This window comes from Rhea americana, unplaced genomic scaffold (genome assembly GCF_003343005.1).
Source record: "Rhea americana isolate MKP2758 unplaced genomic scaffold, rheAme1 scaffold_84, whole genome shotgun sequence".
NCBI lineage: Eukaryota > Metazoa > Chordata > Aves > Rheiformes > Rheidae > Rhea > Rhea americana.
Window position 1 is genome coordinate 3,148,918 of NW_028187023.1, and position 23,772 is coordinate 3,172,689.

General features: G+C 41.7%; 1 protein-coding gene across 4 annotated transcripts in view; it reads left to right on the forward strand.

Annotated features, from left to right (window-relative positions):
- SMOC1 (SPARC related modular calcium binding 1) overlaps nucleotides 1-22,017 on the forward strand; it is a 134,321-nt gene extending 112,304 nt beyond the window's left edge. For 3 of the 4 annotated variants that reach the window (XM_085323380.1, XM_085323378.1, XM_085323379.1), the window contains 3 exons: nucleotides 9,403-9,650; nucleotides 16,382-16,432; nucleotides 18,452-22,017. In XM_085323380.1, coding sequence (XP_085179506.1) covers nucleotides 9,403-9,650; nucleotides 16,382-16,432; nucleotides 18,452-18,468 — 316 coding nt within the window. In that variant the 3' untranslated portion in view covers nucleotides 18,469-22,017. The remainder of the gene's footprint in view (nucleotides 1-9,402; nucleotides 9,651-16,381; nucleotides 16,433-18,451) is intronic. The other variant, XM_085323377.1, reaches the window with a different exon arrangement.
- The last annotated feature ends 1,755 nt before the right edge of the window (nucleotides 22,018-23,772 follow it).

The window sequence follows — 23,772 nt, forward strand, 5'->3', positions numbered from 1 at the left end:
CCCCTTAGTGTGGCAGCTGCAATGCTGTAGCATGCCAGGCTGAACAGGACGTTGAAAATGGACTGTGACGGATTTAGAAAGTGCTCTATTGGCTTAGAACATCTATGGTTCTAGTTTCCTCTGGCTGTAAAAGGGATRGTACTAGCTTAGGATGTAGGGTTAGCACCTAGAGAGTAATGTTGATGCTATGCTTTCCTCTTTCAAAATGCAGAAGGAAGCAATATTGTCTTTACTCAGAACAAAAACTTCCTAGATGGCACCTTTATGCCTCTTGTTTTCAGTATGGATTGCATGTGAGCCTGTATGTTTTTAACTTTGCGTTAGATATTACAAATCAGGCCAGTGGCTGAATGCCTGCAAGCTGAATATTCTGTAACCCATCAAATTGGCAGTATATGCCTAGCATGTCTGTATTCATATAAACAGGATGAAAAATGCCCYGAGGATGGGAAATACATCGTTCTCTCCCAGCCATAAGCATTCCAATGTCAATTCTGTGCAATTCACATGGTTCAAATGCAGTGGGTAGGGGTAGCTGGAAGCCCTGGAGAATATTTGATATTTATTTGGCATCCTTGGCACAGAGACTGAAACCCAGCCAATGTAATCATCACTCTTAAAATAAAGCTTAGTATAAACCAATATTGTAGAGACCAAAGATGTATGCCCCCACTACACTTCTGTAAACTCAGCAGGCTTGCTTCCTAATGTTCCCCAAGCTTGGTGTATTTCTCAGCTTTCGATAGAGCACTTTTTGGCAGAATTTTTCACTGCCCAGTTCTTCACACAGTCGTCATGTTGATTTATTTCCAGCTCCAGTGTCAGCAGCCCAGTGTGCAAGGGAAAAAAGAAACCTTTTAGCAGGCCATCTTTGTAAGGCAAAAGGCTACTACCACTGAAATATTCTGCCTACCCACAGCCATGATTAAATTCAGGAAACTGCTCTGGTATAAACTTCCATGTGTATCAGTTAGGCTAGACACATAYCCCAAAAAGCATACGTCAAGCTTTTCCATCACAGCATGCCATCATGGGGCCATTTATTTTGCAGTGAAAGCATTTCAAGAAATCCTGAGTACTTAAATAAAAATTTAATCAGTACAGCTTTCATTTCGTATCCCTGAGTTTGCAGAGTTGGGAAACTGTCTCCATACAATGAGTTCTGCTCTCCAAGTTTCTCAAGGGGAGAAAAATCTTGAGTCTGCTCTTTAAGAACGCCTGAAAATACTCTCAGTGGTCCAACTTCTCTTGAGCACTTGAGATGAAAGTTCTGTTCCAAGAGGAAGGGTATTTTCCCTATAGGGTAATCAACTCATGTCCAGCCTTAACAACAAACAAAGTACTAGATTTATGAGTGCTCATCCTGTTCCTCCCTGGCCCAGGTGTGCTACAAATGTCGTGTTGAAAAGAAAAGCTAGAGATCTGGCTGTCTGGTTTTTCTTAATGTCAGCTGAGGCAATCATATTTGTAAGGCAAGCTTCACTTACTACAGGCTCTTCTTTTTGTCATAACGACAGCAGAACCTGGCACTGCATTTAAACATGCACTAGTCTCCTCTCTAGCCTCCATCTTTCTGTTCCTTTACAGTGCTCAGCATTTCATCTTTCAAGTTGAAATTCTCAGGTTTGTGACCTTCACAACTGGGTCTTTTTAGTGTTTGAACAAATGCAGCCAATGATCTAAAGTAAGCTGTAATGTATTACCAGAAAAGCTTAGGCCTGTTGCAGAGGGAAGGCCAGGCGAACAGCAAGCTGTATCCCCCATGTCAATTTGCCCCATATATTGCCCTGTGTATTTTAAGATGCAGCAAGTAGTTAAATGGAATGTAGGGCCTTGCTTCTATAACTGGGACACTGGGACASAATTGAGACGGTACCCAAAAATGAATGGCTTCTGAAAAGGATATGAGCTTGTAGTGTGGGACTGGGGGAAAAATTTGGACATTTGTAATCAGAGTAGCAGCAAGTAGGAATATTAGGTAAGGAAGGGGTAGGGGTAGATTTCCATCTCTCCTTGGCAGCAGGGATGAATCCTAGCATACAATATGCACCTTTGGTATCGATGTTAAAAAAATGTGACAAAACATAAAGAAGAGCCTTGCTGAAGATTCAAGGTCTGAAAAAGCCCCAACAGCAACAGTCCTAGAGCTCAGTCTTCCTTAGAGTATTGAAACAGAGKTTGAAAGATGATTTCTTGTAACTGAGTATCTCAGGAAGTCCAAAAACAGCTAGCTAAAGAACCTGTAGTAGAGAAGAACATGACTAGCTGTATAGAAACAAACTTGTGATCAAAATTCCTTTAAAGCAAGGGTGATTCTAAGGTAGAACAAAGTAATGAGGGGGTGGTAGATTCCCTGTCTGCWACACTTTCATCTTAGCCCTGATACCTTTCAAAATGACTCACTGTAGACAAACCTAAGTTATTTTCTTAACAGTAATTYGGTTCATGTTCTGTGAGTATGATATACAGGAAATCAGATTAGATGACCCTGTGGCCTTCAGTCTGAATCCAAATGTACAGAGTTGAAAACCTCCTGGATTTGCTGAGTGTCTTCATCTTGAAGACATTACCTGTTTATGCTGCAAAGYTATCTATGGTTTTGCAGTTGATATCCTTATTGCTTTTACTTGGTGAGGGGAAGACATCGGGATAAATGAAGAGATCTGTATTTAAAATACTTCATAGAGCTGTGCTAAACTTCACACTTGGCACACACAAAACAATCTAGTAGCAGCATAGTGAGGCTGTGCAACTTGGGTTGCTGCAGGCAATGTAAGTAAAACCTGATAAGACTTTTTTTTTTTTTTTTTAATTGGCATTCTTAAAACAACCTTGTAATCCCTTATAGGTCTTGTCTTGTTTAAGCAAGTTCAAAGCTATTGACTTTAATTGAGTTACTCTTGCTTTACAATAATGTAAATGAGATGAGAACTTCCCTTCCTCATGGCCCTGGTTTATATTACAGCAAAATAGCCAAGTAGACTTCATTTAGACTTTTGAAACAGAAAATCTCTGGTAAAATTCATTCTTAAGTTTATGTAATAACTCCAAGGCACATCTTGTTACTGTATGTTTTCTAAGCAATTAAAGGAGCGCTTGTAGGAAATTGGTTTATTAAACAGTGTTTGGTATCCTTTTGAAAACGCATATAGCTGAAGTTATTCATGTATAAGTCCTGCATAATAGGAGCAGCCTTTTTTTTCAGTGTAGACTTGGCTTTGGTACATTTTAGTCTATGACTAATTTTCTAAGTCAGACATATTTGTATCACACAAGGCCTAACCTAAAACAGACCAAAGGGGATCCCAGCCTGGATTTCCCTGATCTAAGAAACTATTTTTGGTCCCTGCCAATTCAGAAATGAATTTTAATTGCCAAAATGTGTGCACTATAGCTTGTTACATGATCAGCAAAAATATTAATGCCCTGTGGAATTTTAGGTTAAAGGGGCAGCTTACAGCAGTCGTCCCWATAGTGTAACACACCAGCTGTGTGCCTTCATTTTAAGTTGCCAATTATTCCCCATGTAACAACCCTAAAAAGTCCTTCAGAAAATTGCCCCCAAGGTTCCCTTTCATGCTTTAGCTGCGTAGTTTGAAGCAGACAAGTAAAGCTCAGCACATCTCCAGGGTGTTCTGAAGCTGAGCCATATTTTAATAAAGATTGACGTTTTCAAACTGTATAGGGAAGTTAATGCCCAACTCCTATTGCATTTCAATTGAAGTTGGATACCAAATTCTCTTTATGCTCCTATGGAAATTCTAGCCTAATTAAAGACTGAGAGAGTTAGTATAAGAGCAGGCTCTTTGAAAAGTCAATGAGGGGCAGAGGGAAACAGTTTTTAAACCTTCTAAATGATTTTTTAAAGCTTTCTAAATGATTTATCCCCCAAACTTCAGCGAAGTTGTGTTCAGAGAAATTTTGTATACTTAGTTAGAGGAGAGGTTAAAACTGGGCCTGTAATAGGAAGTTAAAACTTAAGTTTTAACTGTAAAGAAATTATAAATTCTCCATAATGAGTTTGGACTTTGTAGTACCCTTTTGTTTAGATTATTTTTGGGCTAGCTTCTTGATTCTTTTTGCTATATGGAAGGGAGTATGAGAAAACAAATACGTGATCCTTTTGCAATTTCATTAGAGGTAATCCTCTTGCATTCAAGCTGTGTTCCACGGTTACAGCTTTTAAACCTTGGGATAGGCAGCCACAGAGAAGAACAAAAGGAGAGCAAGAAGTGGAAGCAAAGCAAGAACAATTATGAATTATACCTTAGGTTATTAAACTCTTATCATTTTCCACCTCTCACATTGGGCTTYTTCTGAGTCAGAGGTTTAGCTCGGTTGGTTAGAGCATGGTGCTGCTAATGCTGGGGTCGTGGGTTTGATCCCCATATGGGCTATGCTGAGGGTTGGACTARATGATCTCYGGAGATCCCTTCCAACCTTATGATTCTATGAATAGCTGTCATGGGCCCCATCTGACAGAGTCAGTCCTATCAATTCTTTAGCTTTGCTCACATCCATCTTTTTTTCCCAACAACAAAACCAAATAACATGTATATACTTGCAGAGTGTTTTGGGGTCATAGAAACTTCCAGCTTTAAATCCTGTGGCCATCCTGACTAAATACATAGTTTGTGTATTAGGAGTTGGAAGCTAGACTCAATTTTGGCTGTCCTGTTACTGCAGCTGCTAGCAGCTTCTCGTTCATCAATGTTCGTTCTTCCTGGAATAACTCCCACTGCTTTATAGTTAGCAGCCTCTGCAGTCTGGAGTTAGGGATGTTATGTTGAGCTTATTCTACTTCCCCTCTCCTGCCTCAGCTGCTCTCACTGCTAAATAAAATTCATATTACAAAGTTGTAAGTTTCCTAAAGCATTTCAAACAGGTAATAACTTCCTGGATGCTTTAGAGTTCACATCTCTGCTTTCTCTCTAAGCAAGATTCTGTATTAGGACTTTTATTCACTGCTGCAGTGTTGTGAGTCACTGCAGCCTATTTCTGGATGTAGTAGGCCTGCAAGTGTGTAGGGAGCAAAGGATCAGAGCACTGGTTTCCCAAAGAGGTTGTGGAGTCTCCTTCTCTAGAAATAYTCAAAACTYGCCTGGACACGATCCTGTGTAACATGTTCTAGGTGACCCTGCTTGAGCAGRCTGCTGGACTAGATGATCTCCAGAGGTCCCTTCCAACCTCAGTCATTCTGTGATTCTGTGATCAGCTTTGGTAGGCACGGACTTCAGTTTACTCAGGAGCATTTGGAGGGGCACATTACGCTTTGACAGTGCAGTCCTATGGAGGATAATGTGATTGCACACTGTATGTGGGTAGCATCTGATAMGCCTGCTCTCTTCTACTTTACCCTGTATACATATCCTTTTGTGTTGGTCCTTCCCACTGAGTTAACTCTTCCCATTTTGCTAGGCTGGAAAGCATTACAGATTGTATGCAAACTGTTCAGAAAAGCTGTCTGTTTGACATTTTGGCATATGCTTCTCTATTTTCTTATTTTCTTTATGCTGTATAGTGTGGCAAAATCTGCTGGTTTGTATGCTAGCTATCTTCATTAGATTTGGAAAATTAACTTGGTCAGAGCTCATTGCTCCCACAGCTCTGAGTTTCTTTTGGTAAGTGAATTAAGTTGCTCTATAGTTTATAACAGCCTGCAGGGTAGATGACCCTGTGTTTTTATCAGCACCATGGGTGCAAATCAGGAGCAGTCTCTCTGTGCCCTGCTAAATATTCTCCCCTGCCCTCCCATCATGAAATACACACATACAACCTCTTCTGCTTCAAAGACTTACTTCCATTGGCAGATATAACTGTATATGAGGGTTAATGAGGTAATGCAGGGTTTTTCTTTCTTTTGGTTTCTTTGTTTTTCTGAATTATTGATAATCCTTTAAAGTGGGTTGTTTTGTTGTAGTGTTAAAGAGTACAGTTAGAGGGAAAAGCAGGTGCAGCTGAAATGTGGTCAGCAGGGGTTAGGTTGGTTAGARCATGGTGCTGCTAATGCCAAGGTTGCGAGTTCAGTCCCTGCACGGGCTATGCTGAGGGTTGGACTAGATGATCTCCAGAGGTCCCTTCCAACCTTCTATTCTTCTTCTRTGAGAAGGTTGAGAAACTTGTCTGTTTTCTAGTATGATCTGTCTTTATGAGGTCTTACAAAGTTGCTGCTGCACTGGAGTTAGAGATTGGAATTCAGTAAATTTTCACATGATTAGTGTTAGAGCAAGAGATGTTTTCCTGCTGGAAGTYGAGAGTATACAGAACAGCTTTGCTCTCACTTTTTTTTTATTATTATTATTCCTTTATGATCTGAATGAATGGAGAGGCAGCCCAACAAATGATGTGTGCCTCTGAGAGCTGATTTATTTCTCTTGCAACAGGATTGGAGAGACAATAGAGGGAAATGGAACACTCCAGAGAAATCTTTGCTTGCAAGAGAATTAGAGTCCCCAGATACATTTCAGCTGACCTAGTATGTGCATTGTCATGGTGTATGATCAAAGCTAGGTGGGTTAACAGTGCTATGGATTCCTATAAACTCATATTTCATGGATGGAGCTCCAGTATCTTGTAGGGACAGCCATCAAAGTCATGATATCTAGGTATTCTGTTGTAACCTCAGTCATCTTAGTATATCACCTAATTTCGCAATAAACCAGGGAGATATGGCTGCACTGAGATGCTGAGGCTCCTCAAAATACTTCCTTGGCTAGGATTAGATGATCATTGGGAAGGACAGGCAACCAACTCAGAAACTGCAATACTTCTTATCCAGCCAACAGAAAGTGGTAAAAACTCAATAGTGGCAATTTCTTGCAGTCACAGAAGTTAAACTAATTCCTTTTAGGTTYGTTATCGTGCTCTAACTTTCAGCATGAGCATTCAACATGTCTGTAATGGCTAAGATGTATCTGTTATCACCTCTGGAGTCAAAGTATTTGTATTAACCTGTGGATTTCTTTGGTTTTCTTTATGGATGTACTGAAGAGAGTTATATTCCCTAACTTGGCCCCCCTCTTAAATAGARGCACTTTTCCGTCCTGCTTCTGAGTGACTCTTCAGTAGGTAGCGAGAAGCTTGTTTTCCTGTCTGTCTTTCTGCTGTTGGTTCTAGGGATGCTCTATTTTCTCCATTTCTGAATCTGCAGTTCTGGGCCTTCAGGAAACAGAGGTCAGAGTCAAGGGCCAGTCAAGGTGTGGACAAACCACAGATCAGGTTGTGCTCCTATACCTCAGCAAAAGCAAAAGATCCTCCCTCACAGTCCGGAACTTCTAGTTCTTGCTTGTGGCTGTTGGATAGCCACATTATATGAGTATGTGTTGGATAGCCAGCTTATTTCCAAAAGAGAAATGACTGTGCTCATAAATGTCATAAAAACAAGCGACAGGATGTGTTTTTATTCTTGCCTGTCATCCTGATCCTCACGCCCAATTTCAAGGTTCTGAAAAAATCTTGGCAATTCTTTAGCTTTCTGGGGAGATCTTCGCAATTTCTGCTTGTCCATGGTTGGCATGAGGGTCTTGCCTTTTATTTTGGCTCCCAAAACTAAGCCAAACTCAGTCCACAACCTCTTTGTCCTCATCCCCAGTGTTTATTGCACTGTACAGTGACCAGGTGCTGTGACTGAGTGCCAGGCTACTTTTCAACTAAGAATTAAATGATGGAAACAGTTGCAAGTAAAACTTCAGGAAAAATGTTGTGCAGTTTATTTTTCTTTCTCCAGTGTGTGTTTTTACTTGTGTCAGGATTCCAAATGTCTCTGGATAGGGACTACCTTTCTAAATTGTGTTCTCATTTGCAACACTATCAGAGAAGGTTACCAGGGACAGGTCTTCCACCTAAGCTCCAACACTTACGTTCTGCCTCTTGCACTCACCTCCTTTAGTGGTGTAAATTACTAAGGAGGCAGGGTAGAGTTTTTGTTTGACAGGTTCTGTAGCTGCTTTGTAGAGGCAAAATTGATCATCTTGGAAGGTCACAAGGATTATCTCCCTTCTAATCTCAAAAAAGAATTTATCAGTGTGACAGTTAAATATTTATCCTATCATTCTCTGAAACAAGGTTGATGACGGTCTTAAAATGTGTTTTACAAAGCACACCTAYAGTGAAACTGAATCTGGGTTTGTGTTTCCTCATCAGCTAGAATGCCCTGAACTCTGACTACAGTCGGGATGTTTGAAGCCTGCAGCTGTCCTGCTTTCTTTGCTGGGTGTTGAATTTGGCAGCAGCTGGAGGTGTCTCCTGGAATAAGTCAGATTTAGAGCAACCAGTGCCAGTGTAGCAGGTCTGACTGGTGCCTTATCATTAATTTGCATGCACTAGAATGTTTTATTCTTKCAAGGAAGAAGACTCAAACCTCAGCCTTATTTCAGTGTCATTTCAGCTTACTCTGCTGGCGCAGCTTTTACAAAGACAAGGCTCTCTGAGAGCAATTCTTGGATAACTCTTCCCCTTTAGAAAAGGCATCTTTCCTGGCCCTTCATATCGCTGAGGATGAACTCCTTTCTCACTGCTGCTGCAGCAGGATACTCAGATACTGCTTAAACAGGATGACATAACAGTCCTTGTTCAGTAATGGCTTGAAATTGAATGGCAACATTCTCTRCTCCTGCATCCTTAGCTGTTGTTTTTTCTCATCTCCTTCTTCTCTATGATCTTTTTTTGTTGTTGTCCACAGAAGGAAAATGTGAGCCAAATAATGTCAAATTGTARTATCAAAATGAATAAGAAATGTAGCAGAATGAAGTTGCCAGTTCTGTAGTATTGCTTATTAATGGATTTGTGGTGCTTGTCTGCTGTGGAATTCTTGTATATACATCAACCATGTGAAAAGCATTAAATATGCCGCAAATACAGCACAGGAGTTCAGATCATATAAATAGACACAGTAAGAATGTTGCCTCCTGCCAAGGACATTTTCAAATAGTAAATGTGTCCTATATTAAATGAATTTGTTCCCCTTCTGAAGTTTAGGTGGTGTTATCACAGAAACTACTGTGATAGTTGGCATTCATGACTCTCCTGTTGGTAATTTCAGTGGGAGCCCAAGAGTCAAAAGGACCGTTGAGATTGCTGCTTGTGCTTTAAAGGGAATCCTTGTAAAATTAGGCCAAGTTTCAGCAACTGATGTTGGGAGAACCTGAGCTGCTGAGGGTATTGGTCTCCAGGACTCTCTTGGCACCTCTTGTTAGTGTGAAAAGACATTTTTAGAAAAAGCTAATCTCTCAAAATAGCTCAGCTAGGAGGAGAAGGAGACTGTAAGGCATGCATACTTACCCTGCTTTGAATATGGCATAGTCATATGTATGACTCAAGAAGCAGCTCTGGCTCCTTGGTGTGTGCTTGACTGTTAATGAAAGCACCCCACTCCTCTGGGGGCCTGTGCTTCCTGTCTTCCAGGTTCTCTGAGCCAGACCCCAACCACACGCTGGAGGAGCGAGTGGTGCATTGGTACTTCAGCCAGCTGGATAACAACAGCAGCAATGACATCAACAAGCGGGAGCTGAAGCCCTTCAAGCGTTATGTGAAGAAGAAAGCCAAGCCCAAGAAATGTGCCCGACGTTTCACTGACTACTGTGACCTCAACAAGGACAAGTCTATCTCACTGCAGGAGCTGAAGGGCTGCTTGGGAGTAAGCAAGGAAGGAGGTAAGTGCTTTTCTTTTCCTATTCCATGAGAATAAAGAACTTACAAAGTTCTTTAAAGTTAAAGCAAATTCAGGAATCTATTTCCTACCAAGTGATTCAAAAGCACCATGGATCACATGAGAAAATGAGTAAGGTAATAACCTGTCATGCAAAGGTAGTTCGTTATTTGTATTATGGCTCTGTCTTAAAAGTCCTTCTCACAGACATTTGTGCTAAGCACAAATTTGCAAGACCCTTGCCTATAACTTGGAAACTGTAGTTCAGATCAAGTCCTTTCTGAGTAATATACTGCTAAGCATATTCTGTTATCTGAAATGTAAGCTGGATGATGTAAGCCAACAGTCCTGCTCCAGATATTCTGTTGACTAACAGAAATAATACTTATTTTTATTGCTAAATCCAGCATGCAGGAGAGTGGATGATGCAGAGAGAAGAGCAACTCAGAAAGAAAGTGTGGGACTATACTTTTCTCAGAGTTGCATTGCGCCTTAGGATTGGGAGAGAAATAAGGCATGTCAATAACAATGGGTTTTTTCTCTTTAGTGTGTGAGCAACCAACCGATCCTTCTTCCTTTTCCTCCTCTTTCATYTTCACCTCATCTTCTGCTGGGATCTGGACCAAATGAATATTTTTGGAAATTTTATGAATTGAAACTGTTCAACCCAAATTCAATAATTATCAGTCATTCTTGACTGAGGACAGATTTGCTTGGCAGGAGAATGCAAACAGCGAGATTCCAGGGGACTAATTTCCTTTGCAGGTGTTTTGGCTATGTGGACAGCTCTTGTTATAGCCACCAAGTTGGCARGGAGGAGTGGGTAGCTTTCTTCAAGTTCAACCTTTCCTGAATTCCTTTATTCAGATTTAGCACAAGTAAGAAGGGAATCAGTGCATTTGGGTATTAGGAATTTGCCTTTTTTTTAGATGTTTTGCAAACATCTTAGAATAATAAACATGGCACATTACTCATCAGCTGTGAGCCAGTTTCCCTGGCTCAGTGGAAGCTTTTTCTTAGTCATCAGTACCTTACTGAGGAATGACATACCAAAATAGCAATTCTATCTCTTAATTTTATTGCCTTCTCAATAAGATGAATATGCCAAATGAGTTTTATTGCTATTTGGCCTGGAATAARACTCTCTGGAATCTGATGCTTTGGCCAACTGACTTTGCGGAGTTTAGTTTATGGAAGGAAAAAAAAAAGAAAAAAGAGAAGGAAGAAAATGAAAATCTTTGATCCAGAGTGAAGGGAAAAGAAAGCAGTGAGACATGTTGTTGTGAGTGTCTGATTGACAAATTATTTGCTGAGAACACAGTCTGACCTTTTGTGATTTCTTTCACTGCATGAGGACATGATTATATGTGCAAAAAGGGGCTCTGGCCTTGTATCACATAGCTTCACATACCTACTAGGGACCAAGCAAGCCTCAGGGATAAATGGACAAGTTACATGGGAGGAGAGCCCTTGGGAGAAACAACCAGGGAAAGTAGTATAGACGGCTAAAATGCAATGCAGGGAGCAGTTGTTAAAAAGTAGAGAATAACTGAAGGAGCAGACTCTAGAGATGCAGTAAGCAAGCTTGTGATGGACCTTTTAAAAGTAGCTATGAATTTGTGAGATGGTGGATGACATGTTTACMTTGCTTTCTGTTCACAAGAACCTCTCAATTAGTACTCAGTACAGAAATACTGACTAGAAGTAGTCAGTAGCTTACTCCTTCTTCAATTTCCCCTTATCCCAAAACATGGATGCATGCAGTCCATGTGTTTYCTGTCTATACTTCTTTCTCTATACCACGACCTCCACACATCTGCTTGGTTGTGGTCCAGGCCAAGAGCTGGTTGGGAATCTTTTTGATGACATACTTTCTATTGTAAAGTGCCAGTCAGATGAAACCAAAACTCTTTATAGAAATGGTTATGGTTCAAAAAAGCTACATAGGAAAGGTTTTTCTTCTCTGCGTTGGATTAGGAGGGGTTTTAGGAGGCAGAGAAATACCATCATTTTTCCTTGTTGTGCTTCATCACTAGTACACTTGCCTCAGCTGTTCCAAATCCTGCTTGGTATCCCACAGCATAAAGACTAGAACAAGGTGGGTCATCATTCCAAGTGGTTGTGCCACCTGCTAAGCTAATTGAACAATTGTGCTGATTTTGAAAATAAAACTTAAAGACAAAATTTTTAGGGTTTAGAATGATGAGAAGTACAAATGTTAAAGTTTCTGCATTTTTGTCAGTTTTTAACTTTTTGATTGTTTCTTTTTTCTGGACAATTTCATCCAAACATAGAAATGGTGTTGCCTGGTGGAAACACAGGACATAAATCAGCACTGTTACATGCCTTTTGGGCACTAGATAGACTAAAAAAATAAATTTTATGTGAGAGAATTCAGCTGGGATATTCATAAGGACGAACCTGAATCTGAACTGTTTCCAGCTTAGGATCAGACCTATCTGAAGTGCATAGTTCTATCATTCTTCACCTCCTCAGGAGGTAGTTGACCCATACGGTCACCTAATATGTTTGCACTGCTAGCCGGTGGCTCTTCAGTGAGGAAAAATCTCTGCCCAGTCTGCCAGCAACCATTCCTCTTTTCCATCCTTGACCCAGGAAATTGCTGAGGAGTCCACTAGGTCTGGCAGCAACTTTGCGTAGCTCTTTCCACTGTGCTTAAATCTGATGCATTTCCATCAAGGGCAACACTGATGGAGAAGTGCCATTCTGAGCAATCAGAATGCAGTAGCCACCAAGAGTCACCCTTGAATGGCTTGCAGAAGCCTGCAAATGGTTCCTTAAACTGGGGCAAAACAGATGGAGGTCTTGTAGCTTATGGCTTACCAGAAAGTCTTTGCCTTCATTTGATCAACGATTATCTGTTTGAAGGATTGTGGAAGGAAAACAGACTGATTTACAACCTTTTAAAAGCTAGCATTCATCAGTGCAGCGTGCACAGCCTGACTCAAGGGGRGAACAATCAGTGATCAAAGAACCAATTTAGCTCTATCCATCAGTCCAAAGACATGGTCCTTGAGCGGAGATGGACGCATGTTGCAAAGCTTTGTTGGAAAGTTACTGAACCCAAGATTAATTGGAGTCTAGTGATCTCAGAACTGTAAATTTGAGCAATGCTTATACTAATTGTGCTGGCTGCARTATGTTGGAGTTCAGTTTTACCTCTATATTCTTCCAAGCTTAGAGGACAAAGTCAGCACGTTGTACCTGCCTAAAGAGTAGCTGAAGGATTAAGCAGGGAGTTCACATCCCATGATTGCTTTGCCATAGAATCGTAGAATGGTAAGGTTAGAAGGGACCTCCAGAGATCATCTGATCCAACCCTCGGTGTAGCCCACCCAGGAATTGAACCCGCAACCTTGGCATTAGCAGCACCATGCTCTAAGCGACTGAGCTAAACCTGCCATCCAAAGGTTTGTCAGACTGGAGGTGCTGGATATGCTTCACAGGCCATGAAGACTTCTGGGGTGGAACCCAACAGCTTTGTGGCATCAACCAACTATCAAGAGCACARTTCAGAAACAGGATCAAAATGTCTTCATTAAAAATTCAGGGTGGGTTGACTAAGCAACATGTCACTTTCTACTGGAGATGAGCAAATATACCAGGAGGAGGGAAATATATTGAAGAATATAAACAGATTTAATTTGGTGATGTTCAGGGCCATTTGGTCTCTGCAGTAGCGACAGATTTCTGTATGCTTAGGTGCTTTGTAGGGATGTTGATACTCTATCGCTGTTATGCATGCAGCTGCGAAGGAACAGTTAGCAAGCAGCAGTCATCTGGGAAAGGCCTCCTTACTGAAGAGATTTACTATGTGGCCTRGTGATTTATGAAGAGCAACTAGTCATAGTAGGTAACTGACATTAGTCAGAGAGGCCATAAGAAAACTGTAAAATACCATTTGCTGAATAAAAGCAGGTAATGATTGAGTTAAAAAAGCTGAAATTCAGATTGTATCTAATCAATGAATGTAAACACACCCACTCATCCAGTGCTTGGTTTTGTTTGCTTTGTTCAAATATCCCCTGTTGGAGCTCAGCTCARTCGAGGTGCTGTAGTTTATCACCTTTAATCTAGCAGAAATTCACCTGGGAGTTAGTATCAATCAGGACATCAGTGTTGTGTTGAGGACACAAGATAGGGCTCTTGGTAGCATGTTTCTCCACCTGCCAAATAAGTCAGAGGAATAGATTCTACCTATGGAAAGCTGCTAGAGTGTCTTCCGGACTTTTCCTTCTGAAAGATATGTGGTCTGATACAGTGTAGCTAGAATTGCTGCCCAAAATAGCATATCTATGAGGCTGAGCAAATACCTTGCATTCTGAGACTTACTAAATGATAGAAATGTGACTTGGCCACTTCACTGTTACCTCTGTGGTACTCAAGTGCTTCCCAGGCCTACTTCAATAACCTGCTGTCACTGTCTGCCCTATTGCTTCCTCTATCTCATATCATCTTTATGCTCAGTGCAATATTGTATTTTGGTAGGGTTTTGTTTTATGCAGAGGTGCATGTTGGTCTGTGTTTATACTGAAGGCAGCTCACTGAAGATGATATTCCCTGCCGTTGGCGTGAAAGGTGTTGAGCTTCCTGGTAGTCTTTAGTTTCCCTGCATGGATGTGTCTAGGACAAGCCCATAGAAAGCTCAGTCTTATTCTTGTGGTGGAAAGGGCTGTTGTCTCTAGCCTTTAGCCCACCTGTCATTTTAGAACTTCACTATTAATTTAGGTGAAGTTTCCCATGTCTTTCTGAAGGCAAATGAGTTTCAGTCGATGCAACACACAGTAGTCTCAGCTGCCTCGGGTGCAAAAGCWTTTTCTTGTCATGTTCTCATTTACACATACAGGCTGCTTGAATTGAGAAGGGGATTAGTACACTCGACCAAAACCTAGCCAAAGCCATAGCTTGTTTAAGTTTTGAAGGCGGGGGAGTGAACCTTTGAGAGCTACTGAAGCCAGCTTTCAGCCCAACCTGAATAGTGCTATAGTGACAGCAAAGATGAGTGAAAACCCAAGCAAATGAGAGGAGACATTTTGCTGCATGTATGCTGAGTTTAAAGGGAGATGATTTTGCTCAAGGCAGTCCAGGGTACTGTGCTCCTCTAACACCAAGCCTTAGTAGCTGTAAAAAGCCAAGAAGGAGTGAGACAATTTCTGGAAAAGAAAGCATGTGACGTCATTTAAAATTCATGTGGTTATTTCRTGGTTGGGGAAGGGGGCAGGAAAGGAATTGGCAAGTCTGCTTCTCTGTGCACCCAAATATCAGTCAGGGGAGTCGGGGCCTGGAAAAGCACTTCAGAGAACCAGTGACCAAAGCTGTGTGTTACAGAGTAGCACCCTCTAGGGGCCTCTAGATTACTTGGCAGCCAGAGGAAAAGTCCAAATCTGCAAGTGTCCAATAAGCTAAAGGACAGAGAGACTCATAAAGATCCTGGATTTTTATTGCCAGACCCCTGAGTGAGTCCCAATTAGCTCTGGAATAATCTGCCTTTCGGCAACAGAGCCCTGCTTTTTATATACAGGCGCAGAAAGTTAACAGTGGTTCCTCTGATCTTGCCAGGACAGATGGCTGATACGAGGCTGGTGTTCAGGGGCCCTGAAATAACTTACCACATTTATATGGTTCCTCTTATTAACAATTTTTAAAGCCAACAAGTTATGCTTTGTGATCTATTTTAAACTCAGCCACCACCACCTTTCTTCCTCCTTTTCTTTTTCTTTCTGGTGATTGCATTTCTTTCTTACAGTGCAGCTTCCTGGGGTTCTTTCCCATTCTCCCACCATTTCCTTAAGTTTCTTCTTATCCTTCTTTTGCGCAAAATTTTTTCATTGATTGTGAGCATCTGTATGTATTAGTGCAAGTTAAATGCTTAGGTGTGTGAAGTAAGCTACATGGTCATGTCAGATGCACACGCAAATCAAAGGTAAGTCTTTTGCCTGGCTAAAGTGAAGGGTGGCAACATGCCTACTGATTCTGACTGGAAGCAGGAGTTTCCATGTCCAACTGATGGGCCCTCATCTGAAATTCAGACAAAGTGGATAGTAGGAAATACAACAAGCTTTCAAGAGTTCCAAGCTCCTCCGATTTCTGAGTTGCCTGTACCTAGCCACCTCCTAGGAACTGGTTTAATATCAGGGGTGAAACCCTTGTCATTAGCTCCATCTGGTGCAGGGTGTATGTTCCTACATCTCATATGCAGTACCAGCTGTGCAGTCTATTGCTCCTCTTCTGCTGGATATGAGTTCAAATGTTGATTTTAGGCACCTGTTTKGTCGTTTGGCCTAAGCTTTTGGTCACTAGAAATTTAGTAAGTTTGGGCTACCTATATTCCCTCCACCTTCACTTTACTGGCTGCCCCTTTCTATAAGACAAACACAGGAGCCTGCATTTTTCCTTCTGTTTGGTTTACCATTAGCAAAAACTGTTTTCAGGAACTTCATGCAGCTCTCTGCATCCTTTCATTCTTCTTTCTCCTTCCACAATTTAGTTTAACTTTGTATTTGTTGATTCTTACTCATACCAAATCTCTGGATKTCCTGAAGTTCAGATATCATAATGCAGGGTACTTAACATCTGACATCTCAAGCATACTAGTCTGGCTCTTGTATGTGAATCTTATGGAGTGCTGGCAGCGGTTGGTATGTGTGGTCTTGAAAGCACTCCTTTGTCAYGCCATGGCATTTATTGCCTTTAACGTGGTTCTTGATTTTACAGGTAGCCTGAGCAGTTTCCCCAGTGGAAAAAGACAAGGCCTTAACCCCTTCAGTGAGTATCTTGTTAAAATGTTTGTTTCCTTTTTCTTGTATGATAGACAYGTATCCCAAAATTCATGCTCCCTTGTTCTTCTGTGTTTACAATTACTAATATAGAAACAGGTGGAATCCGAGGGTGTTCGTAAGAGGTGGGAATATATTAACAGCCCTGCTGCATCAGCTCAAAGTCCAGCACCATTTCTTCAGTWTTGGCAGATAATACGTGGCTAAGGAGTTAGCATAGGATAGAGGAACTATGGGATGAACATTCTCCTAGCCTATCCTCCCTGCTTCCAGCAAGTGATCTGTTGTATTTTTCAGGTGATCAGTTGTRTTTACATTATACTATCCTTGTGGACAAATTCACATGAGGATTCCTCTCAGTTCCAGTTAAGGTCTAGTGTCCACCGTATTTTATAGCAATGATTTGGGCCCTTTCATCAGGCATGAAGAACAACTTTTATTTATTTTGCTTTTAAACCTGCTATCTTGTTGATTTCTTTGGGTGTTTCTCATTTTCTATTGTGAGAAAAMAGTAAGTAGTTATTGCACTTATTCCCCACCTACTTTTCTCATGATACCTTTTATTTTATAGTCCTCCAACATATGTCTGCTTAGACATCTTTCCTTGTTAAAGAGCCCCAAGTTGTTTATTTGCTTAATGATAGAAACCTTCCCATACTTCTGCCTATCCTCCCTACCTTTCTGGGTACCTTTCTTTGTCCTGCTGCATGTTCCTTTTGAGATGGGCAGAGCAGAGACCTGGAGATAAGGATCAGCTAAGCTTTATGCATTGGTATAATGATGTTTCCCAGTGTATCCTCAGTTCTGAACGTGTATCTGCTTTTTGACTGCCGCTAAAAGCTGAGTGGAAACATTCCAAGAGCTGTTTGTCTACCATGGCACCAAACTCCTTCCTAGTCACTCAGTCCCTCAGTGTAATCCAGGTCACCTGCCTCCCCAACTCATTGCTCTGCGTGTTTAGATATTGAAGTTAATCTACTGTTTTTATGACCCAGTCATTAAGCATTTTGAGAGCAAAGTTCTGCAGTCAATTTYGGATATGATTATCCTGAATAATTTTGCATTTGACAGTCTCCACCCTCCAACTTGTCAGGGCATGTCAGATAGCACCGATCCCAGTGAGGCCTTTCTGGTAAACTTTCTCCTTTGTGAAAGTCAAATCTGTACTTCTGCCTTCTGTTCATCATGTTTTCACCTCTTACTAATCTACAAAGAATGTTTGCTCTGATCACGTAAGAACTTTGATTCTTCAAGAGCCTTTGATGAGGGACTTAAAAGCTTTCTGAAGAACCAAGCATGGAGGGTGTGCAGATCCATCTGACTCGCAAAGCGTTGCCTTTGTACCCTCTCCTGGGACACTAATAGCTTAATAGGGCCCTGGAGCTCCCTGCTCCAAGGATCCCCTCAGCAAATTCAGTAGCATGGTGGACTTCAGTGTCTATGGTGCATGAAAGTCTTTAAGAGTGGTTTAGCAGGGAGGCTGCTGCCTTTTGCTGTTGTAGAGGTAAGRAGAGGCAGCTTGGACTCTCATTGAATTCCTTCTTCCTTGAAGGCCTGCTTGCCTGTCAGGGAAGAAGGGCAGCTGGCTGCTGCTCAAGGGGGTTGATAGTTGCAGAGTTGCCTTAAATCGGTGGGATTCTGCGTTAACCGTAGCAGCAGGAAGAGCAGTGGGAGAGATGTTGGACTAGCTGTCCAGACTGCATGCCCATTCCCAGAAGGGGGAGGGAGAGTGATGGTTTATATTTAAAAAAAAATCAGTGCCTAGGGCTTTGTGTGACTCATTCAACACTTTTCTTCAGCAAGGTTGTCTCATTAGCCCCTCGCTGTTTTTAGCCTCACAGCCTACTCAGGGATCTCAGCCCTCTGGGAGCCATGTTCACAGCAAGCTGTGCTGTATCTTACCTCAGTTGGCTACCRTTTTGGTTTTAATTTGCCTTTTCCTCCCCTTTCCCTGCTTCTGTGTGTGTGTGCATGTGTGTGCATGTTTTGCCTACCCCATCCTTTTCAGTAGGCCGCCTGGTGTAGGAGCAGAAGAGGGGAAGGCAAGAGCCGACCCAAAGGAAAGAAAGATGCAGCAACAGACGGACAGACACCTTGCTGCTTGTGAGCAAGCATGCAGCATCAGCAACATCCAACGTAGCAGAAGTGGCACCCAGAACGTTTGCACTTTTTAATAATTGGTTTGGGTTTGGGTATGTTTTTAATCTCTTCTCAATGCCATTATCTAATACTTTGGAGGGGGGAGGAACGACAGGATCAAGACTTTCTAAAATTGGAACAGCTACTGACGACTTAAAATTGAGTTCACTGGGACTCAAAGAAAGAGATTTTTATATACTGTATATAAATATATATGTAAATTGTACAGTTGTCTTGTACAGGGGTTGGAGTCACTGTTCTGTCTCTCATTTTGGTTTTGAAGGCTGTTAGAGGGACACTTTGCATTTAATGGATTATAGTAATGCAATGATTTCTGCCACCAAGCCATCCTTTATGTACAAACCGATCTCCTTAACATCCCCATAAACATAGGAACAAGCATATCAGCATGACTTGTTTTAACAGATGTTCATACAGTGCCGCAGCCAGATAGCGAATGCTTCCTGGGAGCAGCTGAACCTCATCAGTTCTAAGTGCAAAGCCATTTGCAATGTGCAGRTGCTGGGTTTTTGAGAAAGCATAGATTACACCTAATTATTGGTGCCCTGCAGAGCTGCTTAAAGTAGGCATAGAGGAGGATTTTATTAAGGAAATACAAGGGTAGTTTCGGCACCTGTTGCAATTTGGGTAGAAATGAATTGCAWATGCATTCCTGTCCAGACTCAGAAAACATACTTGGCAAATATTTGCCATGTCTTGGGAATTTAACACTGTAAAGACATGGGAACTGTAGGCCCTAGTAAAGTCAACAGAATGAAGTCACAAATCTTCCTCTTTGAAAAGGTGTTCAGTTAGATGATATATAACAACAAAAAGATTGAAAAGTCTGTCAAAAACATCAGGCTCCCTATTGCTTTGCTGGAGACCTAAGAACATATTTGTCGGTGCAGAAAGACACAATCATGCTGCTGGTCCCCAAAGGTCTGATTTACATGCATTTCAGTTTTACAGCTTGGGCTGTGCTCACTGGTAAAGGCTTGCTTGCAGTAACAGTTCCTGCCTTTGCTGGTTATGAATCCCAAGCTCCTCTCCTGCTCAGTGATATGCCTGTCTAGCTTACAGTACCCTTCACCTGATTTTCTGGAATCAGTACCTCCTATGTTTTTACTGCAGTGTCACTTTAAAATGGCAGTGAATGACTGGATTGAAGAGCCTACTGCTCTTGGAGGCCACAGGTGCTTTTTCAACTACCAACCATTTTTTTCCAAAGTTATCGTTGTCTTAATCTTAGATGCAATTGTGAAATCCACGATGTGGGCAGGGACACCCATATTAGCTGCACTAGGTTCGAGCAGAGTGGGTAGCGTGTGAGGGGAAGCATGGCATTCTGCTTTGTGCGTTTCCAACCTCTGGCAGCACTGTTGCCTATTTGTAGGGGATGTTCAGAGCAGCTTTCCCCTTCCCACCTGGGAATCCTTGTGCCACTCATCTCTGAACCAAGAAACTGCAGTCAGAGATGGCATCATGCCRTGCTAATATGGGATTGCTCCAGCAATTGCTGTAACAGCAGTGCATTACTGTAGAGGTGGAGCTTGCCCTGTAAGGCTTTGCTGCTTTGGTAAAAGTAGTTGTGGCACAACATCTTCATGCTGTGGGATGTCRCTGCGATGATAGCATGAGAGAAACATCACAGCAAGCATGTCCTGATACAGCAAGTTAGAGCCATGTTGCCAAAACTGAAAGTTTAAGAGAATTAACAATCTTTAAATAACTGTTTATAATAATAACAACTCTTCCCCTGGGAAGTAAATTGGAACTGATTAAAGCGTTTGACAGGATTGAGAACACTTTCGTGATCTCTGAGGTGTGCATTTCACCAGCACAATGTACAGAAAAATTCTCTTCTTTAACAAGAGCAGCTCCTGCTGCTGGATCTTTATGGTACCTCACATAAAATASATGTGTTTTTGTGGCCTACCACCCCCCATATTCTCAATTGCATTGTCTCTTTTAAATACCTTGAACATGTTCTCTGGGTGGTGAAATGATTTGGTTTAGCATATAATTATAAATGTCCCTGTCATTCACTAATTCTATTGTAGAAAGGAAAAGTGAACACAACTGTATATATATATAAAAAAAMCCTCACCTTTTCTTTATATACTAGTTTTAGTAATTAAAAGTTCTGGCTTTTCTTTTTTTCTTCTTTTTTTCTGTTTTCCTTTTTTTTTAAATATATCTGCATCCAGCAAAAGCCACAAATTGGATGAGAAGTTATCTCATCCAGCCATTGGGAGAAAGCAATACCCCACAAAACTGCGGGGAACACAGACCTGCCAAAACTCACTTTATCTTTTCTTCTGGAAATGTCAGTAAACCAGCCAGCCCATGCAGCTGTCTGTCATGTAAATCCTACTGCAAAGCTCCTCTTTGCTCCTCTTTGCAGCCTTCCCCTCTGAAAGATCTGCATTCACATGTAGTTTGCAATTGAAATTGAGTAAGTTCTCCAAGGAAGCCAAACAAAGAGTGGCTGCTGATCTTAGCTTTGGTGTTGGTGAAGATCCATGTCACTATGCTGGAACTGATTTTGCTAACGGATTGTGGTCCAAGCATTGTTCTGTCTCCCTTTCTGTCCTTACGGGAGGAGTTTGGGTCACAGCATCCTCACTTGCTCAGTTTGAACAGTCCTCTGAGCTCTGAGCAGCTTCTGGCAACGTTTGTGCAAGGCTCAACCAGCATGATTGTGTGAAGTCTGGACAGGAGTTAGGTTACTTGTTCTGTGTTTGTATGTTGGAAGTTCACACAGACTGTCCCGGACCTGCTTCATAAAACCCATCCAATTCATTGTTCAAGCAGTTTGTGCTGGCTGGTGTGCTCGTTGTCAGCACAGAGCAATGCTTCACTATCCTCTATTCTTGTTGCTGTTCTTACCAGAAACTGGCCAATCCCCCTGCCTGCGAGGCAGGTATAATCAAATATATCCTTCTCTGGAGATGGCAAGTGTGTTCTGTCTGCCTCACATCAATAGCATCCTACTGAAGCTGAGACAGGGGAGTATCAGAGTTATACCTGAAAGCAGACCCTGCATGTGTCTCTCCTTCCCCTGCTAGTCCTCCTGGGCTTCTCCAGGTCTGCTTTGAGTGACGGCTGAAAGCAGCTGGGACAGAGAAGAGAACCAGGATCCATGGTGCAAGTCATCTGCTCTTCCTGCCAGAAGCAAAAAGCCTTCCTTTTTTTTTGCTGATCGTCCAGGGAAGTAAAAAGTTGGAGGTAATTACRTTAAGATGGACTTCATTTGTGTGAAGGCACTGCTTTCTGTGGCCTTTTGGGGAATATGAGGGAAACTATTTCAAATACAAGATAAAATTTATATTGAATTTACCCTGTCCCAGTGCATTTCTGCCTATGGCATTGTTTGTTAGACTGAAAGGCATCTGTTTGATTTTGGTTTTGTAATAAAATAGGTAACTTTTGCTCCAGTGTCTTGTGGTGGTTTCTTGTTGAATCTTGATTTCCAGAGCTTCTGTCCTTCTCTCGTGTCATATTCATACTGTTGCCCAGGCAGCACCATAGGAGAGGAAGGGAACTTTTCTTCTCCCAGGGCCCTGTGTCAGTCTTTGGTTGTGGTTTGAGGTCCTTAGAGGTTTCTCTTGTGTGTAAGCCTCGAGGTTGAACTGAAACATGCCCTGGAGTGCTGTCCTCTGTGGTTTGATGACAAGTGTATGAATCTGCCTAGGCTGTCTTGAAAGGCTCTGAAGCTTCAGCAAGAGAGTAGAGATGAGTTCTGAAGGTGGGAGCTGCAGTCAAGTGGGATCTCATAGCCACCATCTCCCTAAACTARGGAGAGAAGGAAGCAAGGCTACCGCCTCCTGTCTCATCATCTCTTACCTAAGAGACTTCAGATTGTACTTTTGCAGGTCAAGCCTCCCTACATGGGAGCCTGGAATGGTCTAGGCGTTGTCCAGAACATTTCATTCCTCAAAAATGCCAAATAACAATGCATGCAACTGAAGCATCTATTAGTGAAAAATATGCTTTTTCCCAGGCTACCCAGGGATGGCATTCACTGGAGGATGCAGGGCTAGACCTATGACAGGAGGCCACACACTTTTCCCATCAAGCAGATATGACAAGTTTTCTCATCACTGTCTGTGTCATTTCAGTTGTTTACAAGTAAATCTCTTGCAATTAATAACAAGCCAAGTTATTTATTATACACTGAAGGATGAGGAATTACATAGGTATAGACAGTTCCAAAGGGAGCTTTTCTGCTTTTGTRGTGGTAATGGTTGGCTTTTTTGTAGGTTACTAGAGTTCTCTTTAAATACAAATTAAATGGTGAAAGTATTGCAAACATTAAGGACAAAATACGAAGATGAGTGACATTGAATTTGTCAAGAATAAATTGGCAAACCAAGCTAGTTCCCMTTTATTACCAGGATAACAAAATGGGGTTAGGGGAGAAGCAGTAGATGTCATCTCTGGAGTTCTCTAAGGTTTGAAGTAATTAAAAATAGGGGAAAAATCAGAAAATGTGAATTCTTCTGCTGTACTTTCTTTGTCTTGAGTCATCATAAGGACCTACAAAAGGGGCCTCACCTGGCAATGCAGTAATTCTGTAAGGAAGTAGAAAAAWTTAAAAAAATCTTTCTTCTGCATTTGCTTCCAGCAGTGATATTGTCAGAAGACTTATCCTCCTCCCTCGCCTTTTTCTCCCCTTATCTTTGACATAACTAACAAAATCCACATGCAGAGTGCTGACCTTTTGACTTTTCAGCTGTCACCCCTTACAAGCAATTTCAGGCAAAATAGCTTGGCAATCTTCCAAAAGCTGATATTAAATTGGACAGCAGGATCTGCAGAAGAGGTGTTCCTTAGTTTGAAAAACACCTTGAAAACAAAAAAACCCATATCCCCTCAGGTACTGGGATTATAACAGCAAGTATGTTCCATGGAGTGGTTGCCAGAAAACCTGAGGYTGGCTGCCTTGGAAGGAAAGACACACTCTGTATCTGAGGGCCTGCTTTCTTTTTTTAATGGTGGTTTTTGTTTTGTAAGTGTGCCTTGCCTGTGCACACTAGAAAGTGTCTAGCTTTTGTTCAGAAAACAGCATCGGCCTTGTGCTATGTGTTTTAGCACAAACATGTATTCCCATGATGTGCAAAAGCAGGAATGAACTTTTATTCCGCATTGTGTTGTTCCTTCAAGGCATGAGGGCTAAGCTGGGGG